Source organism: Canis lupus, chromosome 37 (assembly GCF_003254725.2).
Source record: "Canis lupus dingo isolate Sandy chromosome 37, ASM325472v2, whole genome shotgun sequence".
Classification (NCBI taxonomy): domain Eukaryota; kingdom Metazoa; phylum Chordata; class Mammalia; order Carnivora; family Canidae; genus Canis; species Canis lupus.
Genome location: NC_064279.1, coordinates 6,309,398 through 6,322,600, shown reverse-complemented (window position 1 = coordinate 6,322,600; position 13,203 = coordinate 6,309,398). Strand labels below are relative to the sequence as shown.

At 45.2% G+C, this 13,203-nt stretch overlaps 1 protein-coding gene across 1 annotated transcript in view; it reads left to right on the top strand.

Annotated features, from left to right (window-relative positions):
* Window positions 1-13,203, top strand: part of HECW2 (HECT, C2 and WW domain containing E3 ubiquitin protein ligase 2) — a 359,319-nt gene that overhangs the window by 231,212 nt on the left and 114,904 nt on the right. The window contains exons 7-10 of the mRNA XM_049106445.1: window positions 958-1,100; window positions 6,052-6,152; window positions 6,609-7,931; window positions 9,606-9,701. Of these exons, the coding sequence (XP_048962402.1) occupies window positions 958-1,100; window positions 6,052-6,152; window positions 6,609-7,931; window positions 9,606-9,701 (1,663 nt within the window). The remainder of the gene's footprint in view (window positions 1-957; window positions 1,101-6,051; window positions 6,153-6,608; window positions 7,932-9,605; window positions 9,702-13,203) is intronic.

Below are 13,203 nucleotides of genomic sequence, written 5' to 3'. Positions count from 1 at the left end.
GATTCCAGCCCCATCACTTTGTTATCCTGAGATCCTTGTCCTTGAAAGTGTTATCTTTGTAAAGAGGGTAATATATGGGAAAGTCTTTGTAGATGAATAAAGCTTTTTATATTTATTTTGTATCCTTATTAATATCCAATCTGATTTTCTCCAATGACATCCCTAAGCAAAACAACAAAGCTTATGTTAACTTTATATTTTTGTTTTTTCTGTCCCAGATGAAATGACCCCATGTGCCCTTTAAATTAAGTACTTTCTATCTAAACATCATTTTATTCTCATATTTATCAGAGAAACCACAGTATTCTTTAGATATTCCTACGTTAGCCACTTAGTGAAAGTATTTTAACCTGTGCTGTAAAACTTCAAAATCCTATGGGATTAGGAATTAAAATTGCTGTGAATCACACACAGGGATAATTTAAAACCATCCTGTAACCAGATATTAAATTTAAAAGAATTGAGATACAATAAATGTAGTAAGTACTAAAATTGTATTGTGCACAATTTGATATTTGATAGTAGCATCTCCTAAAACTGTTGAACCAGGAAGGGCTGAATGATTGAAGGGGCCTCTTGTGAATGCAGATCCTTAACTGATGCCTTTATAATCATCATGAATGCTAAGGATTCTAAAAGAATAGGGGCAGCCCCAGGTGGCTCGGCGGTTTAGCGCCACCTTCAGCCCAGGACCTGATCCTGGAGACCCGGGATCCAGTCCCCCGTCGGGCTCCCTGCATGGAGCCTGCTTCTCCCTCTGCCTCTCTCTCTCATTTGAATAAATAAATAAAATCTTAAATAAAAAAGAAAAATGGATTGACAATGGCTGCAGATATTTCTAGCAATGCGGACTCTTAGGTTATTAGGATTTAAGAGATACCATTTTCTGTAATAAAATGGTATAATTTCATATTTGTCTTTCTTCTGAATCAACATGTTATCTGTTTTTGTTTTCAGAAATATTCCTTTTTTGCACTTCTTACTGATGTCTTAGAAATTGAAATTAAAGACAAATTTGCCAAGAGTCGTCCCATCATCAAGCGTTTTCTGGGGAAACTAACCATTCCAGTCCAGAGGTTGCTGGAGCGGCAAGCCATTGGGTAATCAGTCCCCACTTGTAGGGATCTTGAGATTAGTTTGCACAGAAGCAACTGAAATGAAACTTTGTAGTCCTAGGACTTTTCTTACTGATAAGAAGTGGTAAGATAATTCTTTTAAAAATGAAGGTGTTTGTATACTCCTTAAACTGTGCAGAACCAAAACACTTTGTTTTCATTATATACCTTTTATTTTTTTGGTGTCTTTTCCAAGATGTACCTACCATTAGCATTTCAGCATCAAATGTCATAGGACTCAGTTTTCTTTGAGTATATTGGAATTTGTCAGTAAAAGCCTTTCCCTGGAGCAGGATTCTAGTGTCAGGTTGACAGCTCCCTTCTCCTAACTAATCCCATCCGGACAATTCACTATTCTGGAAAAACAAACAAACCACCTTGTTGTAGCACCGTTTAAAACAAGACCTTGGGGATCCCTGGTGGCGCTGCGGTTTGGCGCCTGCCTTTGGCCCAGGGCGCGATCCTGGAGACCCGGGATCGAGTCCCACGTCAGGCTCCCGGTGCATGGAGCCTGCTTCTCCCTCTGCCTGTGTCTCTGCCTCTCTCTCTTTCTCTCTCTCTGTGTGACTATCATAAATAAAAATAAAAATAAAAAATAAAAATAAAACAAGACCTTGGCTCATAGGAGGTACTATTGTAGATCTATACATTCATTTAGACAAAGTTTACTCATTGAGAAAATTTTAAAATGTGATTTGATGGCTTCTCTTTCTGCAAGCTTTCTGTAAGGTGTGAGTAAACTAGTTAAATTGTAACATCCCTTATCATAAATGGTGTGTGTATTTTTATACATGCTGGACTTCCTTCCAATCCACATAAATTCGTTTCCAGCAAACTCAGCAACAGTGCTGCTCTGAGGTAGCACTAGAGGATACTTTTTTGGTATCTTTTTTATTGTAGGAGAACATTACGAACATACAGCAGCAGTAGTAGTAGTAGTGGTGGTGGTGGTGTGGTGGTGGTGCCACCATCTTGTTTTGTATCTTCTTCATTCTGAGAAAACATGAACCAATGGTGGTGGTAGTCATAGTAGCAGTGGTGGCAGCCGCTGATGGAGCAGTAGCAGCAGATGTGTAGTAACAGTAGTGGGTAGCAATAGTAATAAATAAAAATAAACAAACAAAAAAGGTGCCGAGAGCTTATTCTATGTCAGGGGTTAAGTACTTTATTCTCATTAACCCATGTAACCCTCTCAACGGCTCTGGGAGGTAAATGGTGTGATTAGACACATTTCAGAGATGAGGAATCTGAGGTTGGTGAGCAGGATGTGGAGCTGGGATTGGAGTTCTGATCAGTTGCAACACTTTAAGGTCGGGCAGCAATGTGTTGTTATCCCAGCTAACTAAGGAAGGTTCATCATTCATATTCGCTCTGTCACTAATGAACTGTTCTATTTTGACAAGTCATAATTGACTTGGGCATTCCTCGTCTGAAACATACAGTGTGCAGAGCAGCTGAACTCTAAGGCCCCTTCAAAATCTGAAACTAAGAGAATCTTATGGAGTCTGATGGTCTGGCCATCAGAGACAATGGAATTTGTGATTGAGCCAGCACAATAAAGTGGAAGTATTATACTGAAATTCTAGCAGCCTGGTTTAACTGATAAAAGCTAGGAAATCCCACCTATTGCTTCTAGTAGAGATAATATACATTAGGACGTTTTCTAAAAGTTATTTTTCAGACTTACAGAAAGTGAAAAATTTTAAAGAGTAAGAATTAACTATGGTAAATAAAGTATATCTACAATTTAATTTATATAATTATCATCATATAATTTACAGAATCTAAATGACACTGGATAAAAGTGTGACTTTATATACACCAGTAAGAATGATCAAGGCAAAAATCAAACCTTTTCAGTGCGTGAAACTGTTTTTGACTTGCTTTTCATTTAGTCTTTTACACAACCGGACACCTCAGGAACTGCCAGTTGTGAATTTATGTGGATTAGAAGGAAGTCCAGCATGAATTTGTAAAATGTTAGAATTATGAAATGTTCCTGTATATTAAAAACATTGCCTGATATAGATACTTGAGGATTTTCTTTATTAGATAAGAATTTTGCTACCTAGCAGTATATTAGTTATTAACACCTAAATATATATATTCCTGATCTGATTATTGCTTCCACCAAGTAATTGATTCATCTTGTAAAGGGCTGAGTTTTCGTTACTTATGTGTTTGGTAGATTTTAACCCTCTGAAGTAGTTGTGGTTTTATACAGAGTGTGGCCTTGTGGGATGAACCAGAACTCCTTACTAATCACCTATTTTGAGAGCATTTGTTTGAATGTGACATTTTTCAGAGAGTGATGGCTCACGTCTGTCCAAAATGCGCATCACTTTTCCATGCTTTGTCAATCTCTGATGACATTAGAGAGAGAATGCCTCAGGTAGTGAGAGTACTTTGTCACTTATTCTTCATAATTGTGTATTATAATAATGTGTAATATATTGTTCACAATAATATATCACAGCAAGAAGCAGGATGAGTCAGATGAGACTGGATAAGAAAAAGAAGGCACAAAAATGAAAAGAGGAAAAAAAACTCAAAAATGAAAGAAAAGAAAAAATGCAATAAAATAAAATAAAGAAAGAAAGAAAGAGGCAGGCAAGTGACTCCTCTGATAGACACTTAATAAAGGATGAAACAAACCCTTGACTCAGAATCTCTGAATAGGAGGATTTCCTGTACTTATAGGTTGAATAGTTGAATTGAGTATCTGGCCGGTTTGTTTAATAAACAGCACCAATACCTGTTAAAATTCTTCTTTCCAAGCAAAGAGTCTCATTAGTTAATTTATTTAACAAATATGTGTATACATATATAGTGTCTATTAAATGCTAAATGCCGTATTGGGTATTGGGAGTATGACAGTGAGCAAAACCGATGGATACTGTTCTTTTCTTACAATTCCTCCAAAGCATTTATTTCCTAGCTAAAATCCATCACTTTTATTAATTATCCATTATCAACACCAACACTTTGTTTTTACTGGCTGAGGGGGAGATAATGAGGGCCAGTTTATTTTTAACAAAGAAATGAAGGTTTTATTATTCCAGGACTTAATGTCCAAAGAAATGAGCGAGGAACCACAAAGTTGAGGGCAGGTCCATGTAATTGCTGCTAGGTTCATGCAGTAGTGGGCAAAGATCCAGCACCTCTATGTGTTAGGCACTGTCTAAATTCTGAGAAGACAGTGGTAGGAGAAAGAAAAAGACGCTCCTGCTATCTGCAGATTATAGCCATTATATAATGTTATTTGAACACTTTAATGTAAAAGTAACCTGACTATACTCATGGTAAGAAATGCCTGTAAATCCCCTTGCAGAAAAGATTTTTTAGAAATACCGATTTAAGTAGGAAAGGCATTATTGTAATAGCACATTTAAACGAGCCATGAGTAAATTATATCATTAAACTGTATGCTACTGACAGCAGCATAGAACCACCGAGAACACAAGATGGTAGTATGGTGACTGCAGAGCAGGGACTTCTGTGTCGGAGGAATCTGTTCTAATCCCGATCCTGTCACTCAGTACTTGTCTGGCCTTGGACAAGTCCCTTACCCTCCCCATGCCTTGGTGTCCTTTAGAAAACAGAGCTGCCGCCTGCCTCGCAGGGTGGCTGAGAGACAGTGCAGGCAAAGCCCTGGGAGTGTGCGTGGCATACACGCACTCAGATTCGGACACCAGAGCATTTAAAAAGCATCAATTGAGACAAAAACTATTAGTGTTTCTAGGGAAGAAAAGAAAAAGAAAGAGGGAAAGGAAATAATCTTACAGTTTTAAGAAATTCTTGCTAAGAAGTCAGAAAGATCCCCAAGAGCTGAACCGGGACTTTATAGTCACACCCGTTCTTTTAAAGGATGACATCTATTGGGATGTCCTTTGGAATTTGTCGATTTGGAATTGTACTGAGAAGGTAGAGACGAACAAACACAACCATTACATGCATTAATAATAAATAGACTAGTGGCTCTAAACTGGCCTGTCCAAGTAGGAGGCAGAGGCATGTTTCCTCCTGAAGTTGCCAGTAGAGGGCAATGTGAGAGCAGAGATGGAGTGATTTCCTGCGATCCCTGTCATTAGTGTCCTTAATGAAGAGTACGTCTGATTCTGAATGAAAGTGGCTACATACCAAGTATTGATGGAATTGCATTTGACTTTGATGAGATAAACACAGAATTGGAAAAGATGCACAACTCCATCCTCCAGGAGGCTGGTAGCCCATTGGGGGCCCAAGGTGGGACATCTAGCTTCTCCATCCGCATCTCTTGCCAGGCACACTGGCAATCAGTGACAGCCGGGCTCCCTGACAGTGGGAGGCCAGCAGCTCCAGTCCCCTTGCTGTACAGGTGAGGAGGGGAGGTTCGGCAGCCCCCTCGCTCCCCCAGCTGAAGCCGCCGTCAGAGGCAGCCTCTTCTCACCCTGCTGTCTCGCTCCCTACTTCCAGGTGCTGCTCCTCAAGTACAGTAGCATGGTGCCCCCCATGCCATTGTGCGACTGTCCTTATCTCCTGTGTCCTCATAGGATCAGTTTCCTATTGTGCTAATTGCTAAGGAGCCAGGCCCTCTAGGCTTTTATTTATACCTGCATCCCCAAATACCAAAAGCTATAGGCCTTTTCCAGCTCCTTGATGACCTTCAGGACACTCTTTTTCTGGTCGCTGTTAGCCAGTGAGAGAGCCCTTTAAAAAAAAAAAATCATATGAAACTGTGTTGCATTTTCTGTTTATAATAAGATTTCTTTTCATCCTGGGGTTTAGAAGGTCTTCCTTTGTGGGAGCGATTCATATTACATTGGACTATAACATACCTTGGAGCATTTTATTTTCTTGTGAGCCCGCGGGTGAGATTGGGGGCGGGGGGGTGCTGCTGGAGGAGGGGAGGGCTGACAGCAGCCTAGTAAGGAAAGAAACATTTCTCCTCCTGCAGGGACCAAATGCTCAGCTACAACCTTGGCCGGAGGCTCCCAGCTGACCACGTGAGCGGCTACCTCCAGTTTAAAGTGGAGGTCACGTCTTCCGTGCATGAAGGTGAGCTATCTGTAGGAACATGTCGCTGCAGGACAAAAAAAAAAAAAAAAAAAAAAAAGCTTGTTACAGCTTATTCAGTTGTCAGATTGCATTTGAACAGAACTGAATTTCCATGTCCTGAAAATAAAGTTCCTAATAAATAAGCAATTACCTCCTGAAGTTTTCCAGGCCCATAGGAAAGCTTGTTCATCAAAAAAAAAAAAAAAAATCTGCCTTAGGTGTACACCTGTGTTTGGAACCCGGGCGTAGTTTGTCGTGACAGTGAGCACACACACCAACAGCACGCTCGCTCAGCAGGGACTGCGGATGTTGGCAGGGCAGCTGTGCGGTCCAGGGGCCTCTGAGATGCCTGGTTCAAGGGACTGCGCGGTGGCCCAGGCACAGGGCCTTAGACGTTTGTTGGTCACCCCCCCCCCCCCCCCCTTTCCTTTTCACAACTGCAGTTTTCTCCTCCAGACGCTTCTCCGGAAGCCGTGGGCACAATCCTTGGGGTCAGTACGGTGAACGGAGACCTGGGAAGCCCTTCTGATGAGGAGGATGTGCCAGGGGGCCACCAGGACAGCCCCGCTTGCTCCAACGGCCCGGTTTCGGAGGACAGCGCTGCAGACGCGACGCCCAAGCGCGCTCTCAGGACTAGCTCCACGCTCGACATGGACACCGAGGACCTGAGCTCCGCCGCGTCCAGGGCCTCGCCCCCCCGGGGCCGCCAGGATTCGCTCAACGACTACCTGGACGCCATCGAACGCGCGGCCGCCTGCCCCGACAGGTCCCTGGGCTCCTCCCCCAAACTCAGGAGTAGTTTTCCCACCGACACGAGGCTCAACGCGATGCTGCACATCGACTCCGACGAGGAGGAGCACGAGTTCCAGCAAGGCCTGGGGTACCCGGGCTCCCCCGAGGAGGACGAGGAGGGCGGGGGGCTGGTCATGGCGGGCAGCGCACCCGCGGGCCGGACCCCCCAGGCCGGGCCGCAGGGCAGCCCCGCGGACCGGGCCGGGGCCTTGCACGCCGAGGACAAGCCGGGCCGCGCCCCCGAGCCCGCCGCCGCCGAGGGCGCCCCGGACGCCGAGCAGGTGGCCCGCGGGGCGGAGCCGGGCTCGCCCGACGCCGAGGCCTTGGAGCAGGAGCCGGAGCAGGAGCCGGAGCAGGAGCAGGAGCCGGCGCCCGAGCAGGAGCAGGAGCAGGAGCAGGAGCAGGACCAGGCCTCCTCCGAGACGGAGCCCAGCGACCCCGCCCCGACCGAGAGCGCGAGCGCCAGCGAGGCCAGCACGCGGCCCGAGGGCGAGAGCGACCTGGAGGGCGCCGACGGGCCCGGGCCCTGCGCCCACACGCGGGGCCCCGCGCCCGAGGGGGAGGCGGCGGCGGCGGCGGCGGAGGAGCAGGAGCAGCAGCAGGAGCAGGAGCAGCAGGAGGAGCCGGAGGAGCCGGAGGAGGCGGGCGGCGAGGAGCAGCGCGGTGCCTGCGGAGGCCCCGCCGCGCCCCGGGAGCCCAACGCCCTGCCCGCCCTGCCCGCCGTGCAGGTGCCCCGCGGGGCCGGGGCCGGGGCAGGGGCCGGGGCCGGGGATGCGCCCGGGGCGCACGACGTGTGGCGGCGCAGGGGCAGCCTGCAGGGGGCGGCCGAGCGCCCGCGGGAGGAGCAGGAGCAGGACGAGCGGGAGCGGGAGCGGGAGCAGCCGCGGGAGGAGCGGGAGCCCGAGCCCGAGCCGGACGCCGACGCCCCGGCCGCCCGCGGAGCCTGCGAGGGGGCCGCTGCGCAGGAGGAGGGCGCCGCCGCCGGAGGTAGGATGCTCGCAGGTAGGATGCTCGGCCACCTGCCGCCCGCGCTGCTGCCCTCGGGGCTCGCGGCGCGGATCCACGCTGAGCTCTTTTTTTTTTTTTTTTAATAAGCTTGTCAAATAGTCTCCAAATTTATTTATTCGTAAAGATTTTATTTATTTATTCATCAGAGAGACAGAGAGGCAGACTCCATGCAGGGAGCCCGGCATAGGACTGATCCCAGGGCCCCGGGGTCACGCCCTGAGCCTAAGGCGGCGCTAAACTGCTCAGCCACCCGGGCTGCCCCCCCCCCCCCGCCTTTTTTTTAAATGGATCTTCTATTTTTGAAATAAACCTGTCAAATAGTCTCCTTATTTATTTTTAAAGATTTTATTTACTTATTCATCAGAGACACACACAGAGACGGAGAGGCAGAGACACAGGCAGAGGGAGAAGCAGGCTCCATGCAGGGAGCCCGACGTGGGATTCGATCCCGGGTCTCCAGGATCACGCCCTCCTGGGCTGAAGGCGGCGCTAAACCGCTGAGCCACCCGGGGATCCCCAGCTTCTTCTTCTTCTTTTTTTTTTTTTTAAATGGATCTTCTGTTTTTGAAATAAGCCTGTCAAATAGTCTCCTTTTTTATCTGAAAGATTTTATTTATTTATTCATGAGAGACAGCAAGGGCGAGAGCAAGAGCGAGAGCGAGAGGCAGAGACACAGGCAGAGGACGAAGCAGGCCCCTTGCAGGGAGCCTGACCTGGGACTCCATCCCGCGTCCCCGGGGTCACGCCCTGGGCCCAAGGCAGGCGCTCAACCGCTGAGCTCCCAGGGCTGCCCCAGTCTCCACATTTAAATGAGTCTCCAGTGTGGACCTGGGTCTGTAGATACAGAACCAGGCAGGCTGGCCGCTTTCAGATCAGTGTCCTGTGCAGAGGCTTTCAGGAACACCTTAAGTCCCTCCTCTTTGTGGAAAAGCTTCAAAGCAGAACTTCACACGTGCTTTGCATTGATCTTAGCATGTTTGACTTCTGCAATACAAAAAATGTTAACCTCACACGTGGTGATGCCTTCCGTCCCCTGAAGAATAAGCTGTTTTGGTATCTGAGCATGCAGATTCACACCAAGAATTTGTATTGTATCTCAGTGAACACGGCTGGTAGCACGTTTCCTTTGAAATGTTCTCTTACAGATGCACCAGGAAGGCCGAGGATAGTTTCACGGGCCTAAATTGCACAGACTCAGAAATAGGAATGATTTTCTTATTCTGTGATTAGTTTTCTACCTGAAGCATTCCCTTCTTCTTCTCCTTCTCTTCCTCCCCTCCTTTAATTTTTGTTTTTTATATTCATCATCATCATCATCATCATCATCATCATGCTATGACCTTAAAGCATCAGTGTATGACCGGGACCAGCCAGGGTGGGAACCACAGGGACCCCTCCCCAGGGTGGTGGGGAGGAAGAGGGATGGGGACAGGGAGACGTTTCTCTAGGGACTCTCTTGGCTAAGCATTCACCTCCTGTTTTTTTGTTTCTGGGGCCTCATATGGAAAATGAGACTAACGAGAGAAAAGAGACTACCCCCAGGATTTGTGTTAGACGGTGGTGGTATTGTCGTTTGGTTTGGTTTTTCACAAAGTATGTTTTGACACTAAAGCGGAAAACAATACCCAAGTATCTTTTTCTCTTTAATCCTAGATTCTCAAGCCAATGGCCACCAACCATTGAGATCGTTGCCTTCGGTGCGCCAGGACGTTAGCCGCTACCAGAGGGTGGACGAGGCTCTCCCACCAAGTGAGCACCTGTTAACTAAGAGGTTCACCTTGATCAAATTGTGTGAGGATGACAAGCAGATTCTTTCCATGGGGCCTAAAAGATGGATACCCAGTCCTAAAGAGAAGGAGATCGGGGCTGCCACTTGACAGAGCAGATGTAGACTGGAAATTGCTAGGCTGATGACTCCTCTCTGGCACTGTTCTGCTGAATGAGTGGGCAGCTGGGGGGAAAGCACATACTGCAACACCCATAAACTAAATACTGTAATTGGAGAAACAGATCCAGATATTTGGGACAGTTGGGTTTATAGGAGAAAATTCTTGAAGTTATGCCTAACGGCAGCATGAACACATTGGTACAATCTCTTAGAAAAGCCTCACTCTATGTGATATACTTCTTTCTGTTCACTTATAGCATTTTAAATCGTTAAGTACATTTTTCTGATTTTTTTCCTTGGGGATATGCAGAGAAGTGTTAATAATTTCAGAAATTGGTCTACCACTTATTTGGAGTATGGCAGTTATCTGGGGTTTTGAAAGAGATGTCATTTCTTTCACTTTCAAGAAACATGTAACACTTAAAGGGAGGATGGTTGAGGATGAGGGATTCTGGGAAATAGTTGGTACAACCTGTATTCAAAGATCTAAGTGAAAAAACAACAAAACAAAAAAACAAAACAAAAAAAACCATAAAGATCTAAGTGATACCCACGGCCAGTCATAATCTGAATATAATTTAAGCTCCGTTTAAATGTCCAGGGTCCCTTAAAGCAATATTGCTTTGTCACAGCATTTTGATGAACAGGAACAAAGCTCAGTAATACTACTTGTAGGAACATATTGGAAAATATATCTTCCTGCATTATTGGTTTTCCTCATTGTTCTTCCTCTCAGCTCTCCCACCTCTTGATCATAGCAACAACAGGCTGATACCCTGGGCCTTCTGTATTTTAAAAATGGTGGGACATCAAGGCAGGGGTGCGGGAGTATGCATTTGTAGGGCTAAAATGTTGAGTGCTTGGTTTTGGTTTGTGTTTACAAAAAGGCTGAATATGTACAATTGGTCAAAATATCAGCTTGATCCTTTGGAAATTCTGTTGTGTACAGCTCCTCCCCTTGTTCATGTATTTTGTATTTGGTTATTTATAGGAAATATATATTTTAAGCAACTTTAAAAATAGACCAAGAGAACAAGTAAGCATTGCGTCATCTTACATAGGCGGGGGAACAAAAAAATGTCCTTATTGTTTACTCTTGGAGAAAAGATTAGAGACAGAAAAGAAAAACATTTCTGGGAGATACTTAGATCTAATAGGGCAAAAAAGAGTTGGAAACATGACAGAATTCTGAAAGAGCTTTGCTTACATGTGTATGTGGATTAATAGTAATTCGAGTTTCAGAGGCGTTGTGCCACAGTAGAGTATGGATAGATGCCTCTTCCTGGCCACATCTAATTGCTCTGAATTTGGTTGAACCATAATTTCGGTCTCCAGATTGCATTTAATAAAGACAGGTACTTACCTGCTGAAATTATGACTACTATTTGTGATCTTTCAGTGCATTTGTTTAAGCACTGATATGTGCATTACACAATATATTTTAGGATTTAAAAAAATAAACAATTGGGGGAACCCATGGCTCAGTTGTTGAACATCTGCCTTTGGCTCAGAGCGTGACCCTGGAGACCCGGGATCGAGTCCTGCGTCAGGCTCCCTGCATGGAGCCTGCTTCTCCCTCTGCCTGTGTCTCTGCCTCTCTCTCTGTGTCTCTCATGAATAAATAAAAAGAAATCTTTTAAAAAAAGAAAGAATCATTTTAGCCAATTTCTACCCATTGATCCACTTGACCAACCTCACAAAAATGTAACAAAGAATAAAAAATAAAGCATGTAAAAGTGCTCTGGAAACCATAAAGCACCACACAAGTTTGAAGTTTGAAGTGTCTCTGCCTCTCTCTCTCTCTTTCTCTCTCTCTCTCTCTGTGTCTCTCATGAATAAATAAATAAAATATTTAAAAAAATAAAGTTTTTCCTAAAACTTTATTCCTAAAACTTTCCTAAAGTTGCCTTTCCTAACTGGGCAACTCTGCTACCACGTCGGGCCATGCCTCTGATTTGGAGCTATGGCATTCCACATTCCACATTCCACACTGTCCTGTGCCTTTTGTCTTCAAGTAGTGTCTCCCGGGAGGCTTGGCTGAGGGGCATCTGGTTTGAGTGTACAGATGAGTCCATCCCTTAAATGCCCTGGCTGGATTATTTTAAGGCCAAGAGTTGTATTTTTAACACTATTAATTATAATACTTCAAACTTGCGTGGTGCTTTATGGTTTCCAGAGCACTTTTACATGCTTTCTTTTTTATTCTTTGTTACGTTTTTGTGAGGTTGGTGAAGTGGATCAGTGGGTAGAAATTGGCTAAAATGATTCTTTCTTTTTTTAAAGATTTTATTTATTTATTCATGAGAGACACAGAGAGAGAGGCAGAGATACAGGCAGAGGGAGAAGCAGGCTCCATGCAGGGAGCCCGACGTGGGACTCGATCCCGGGACTCCAGGATCACACCTGGGCCCAAGGCGGGCGCTAAACCACTGAGCCACCCAGGGATCCCCTAAAATGATTCTTTCATTTTGTAGATGGAGAAACTGAAGCCCAGACAAATGAATTAACTTGTTTAAGATCCCATACTAGTAAAAGTTGAGACAGAGTCTTTAACCTTCCTTCTCCTCTATCAGGTATTCTAATTTAAGATTAGAAAGGAAGGGACTATTCTGTAGGTAGATGAATATAAATTCTGGAAGTTTACTTAGCATCAGAGTAGTGGCTTATATTGCAGTATGTTATGTATTAGGTGCAAGATCATCTTACATCAGGGGCAGCCCGCCTTCAGCTCGGGGTGTCATCCTGGAGACCCGGGATCGAGTCCCACGTCAGGCTCCTGCATGGAGCCTGCTTCTCCCTCTGCGTGTGTCTCTGCCTCTCTCTCTCTCTCTCTCTCTCTCTCTCTCTCTCAATCTCTCATGAATAAATAAATTAAAAAATCTTTAAAAAAATAAAAGATCATCTTACAGCAGAAGCTTTGGGGGTTTCATTCAAGCTTTATTATATTGTACTGTTTTGAGGTAGGAAGTCTCAAAAAGTGTTCAACTTTCTTCTCCTTTTGCTGGATTAAGATTATTCAGCAGGACTCTTCCCCAGGAGGCCCTGAAGTATAGGAAAAGTGGCTGTAGTGACAATATGAGCATAGCCCAGACAGGTTTGCTTTGTTAAGCATTTGTATCAGACTCAGAAGCACTTTTTCCTCCTTCCCACAACCCTGTAAGGCAAGCTGCTGAAACACTGTACCTCGGGCTTTGATGCCTGTATGCCGTTCTTGATTCTTTTCCTAATTATTATTGTTATTTGAACTTATTTTCACCTTAAGGACACTTATATACCAGCGTATAGTGAGGAAACCACCCGGCAAAAGTATGCTTCTCTCTGAAGATTTACAAACTCAGTTAAAGGGATTCAGTGGGTATATCC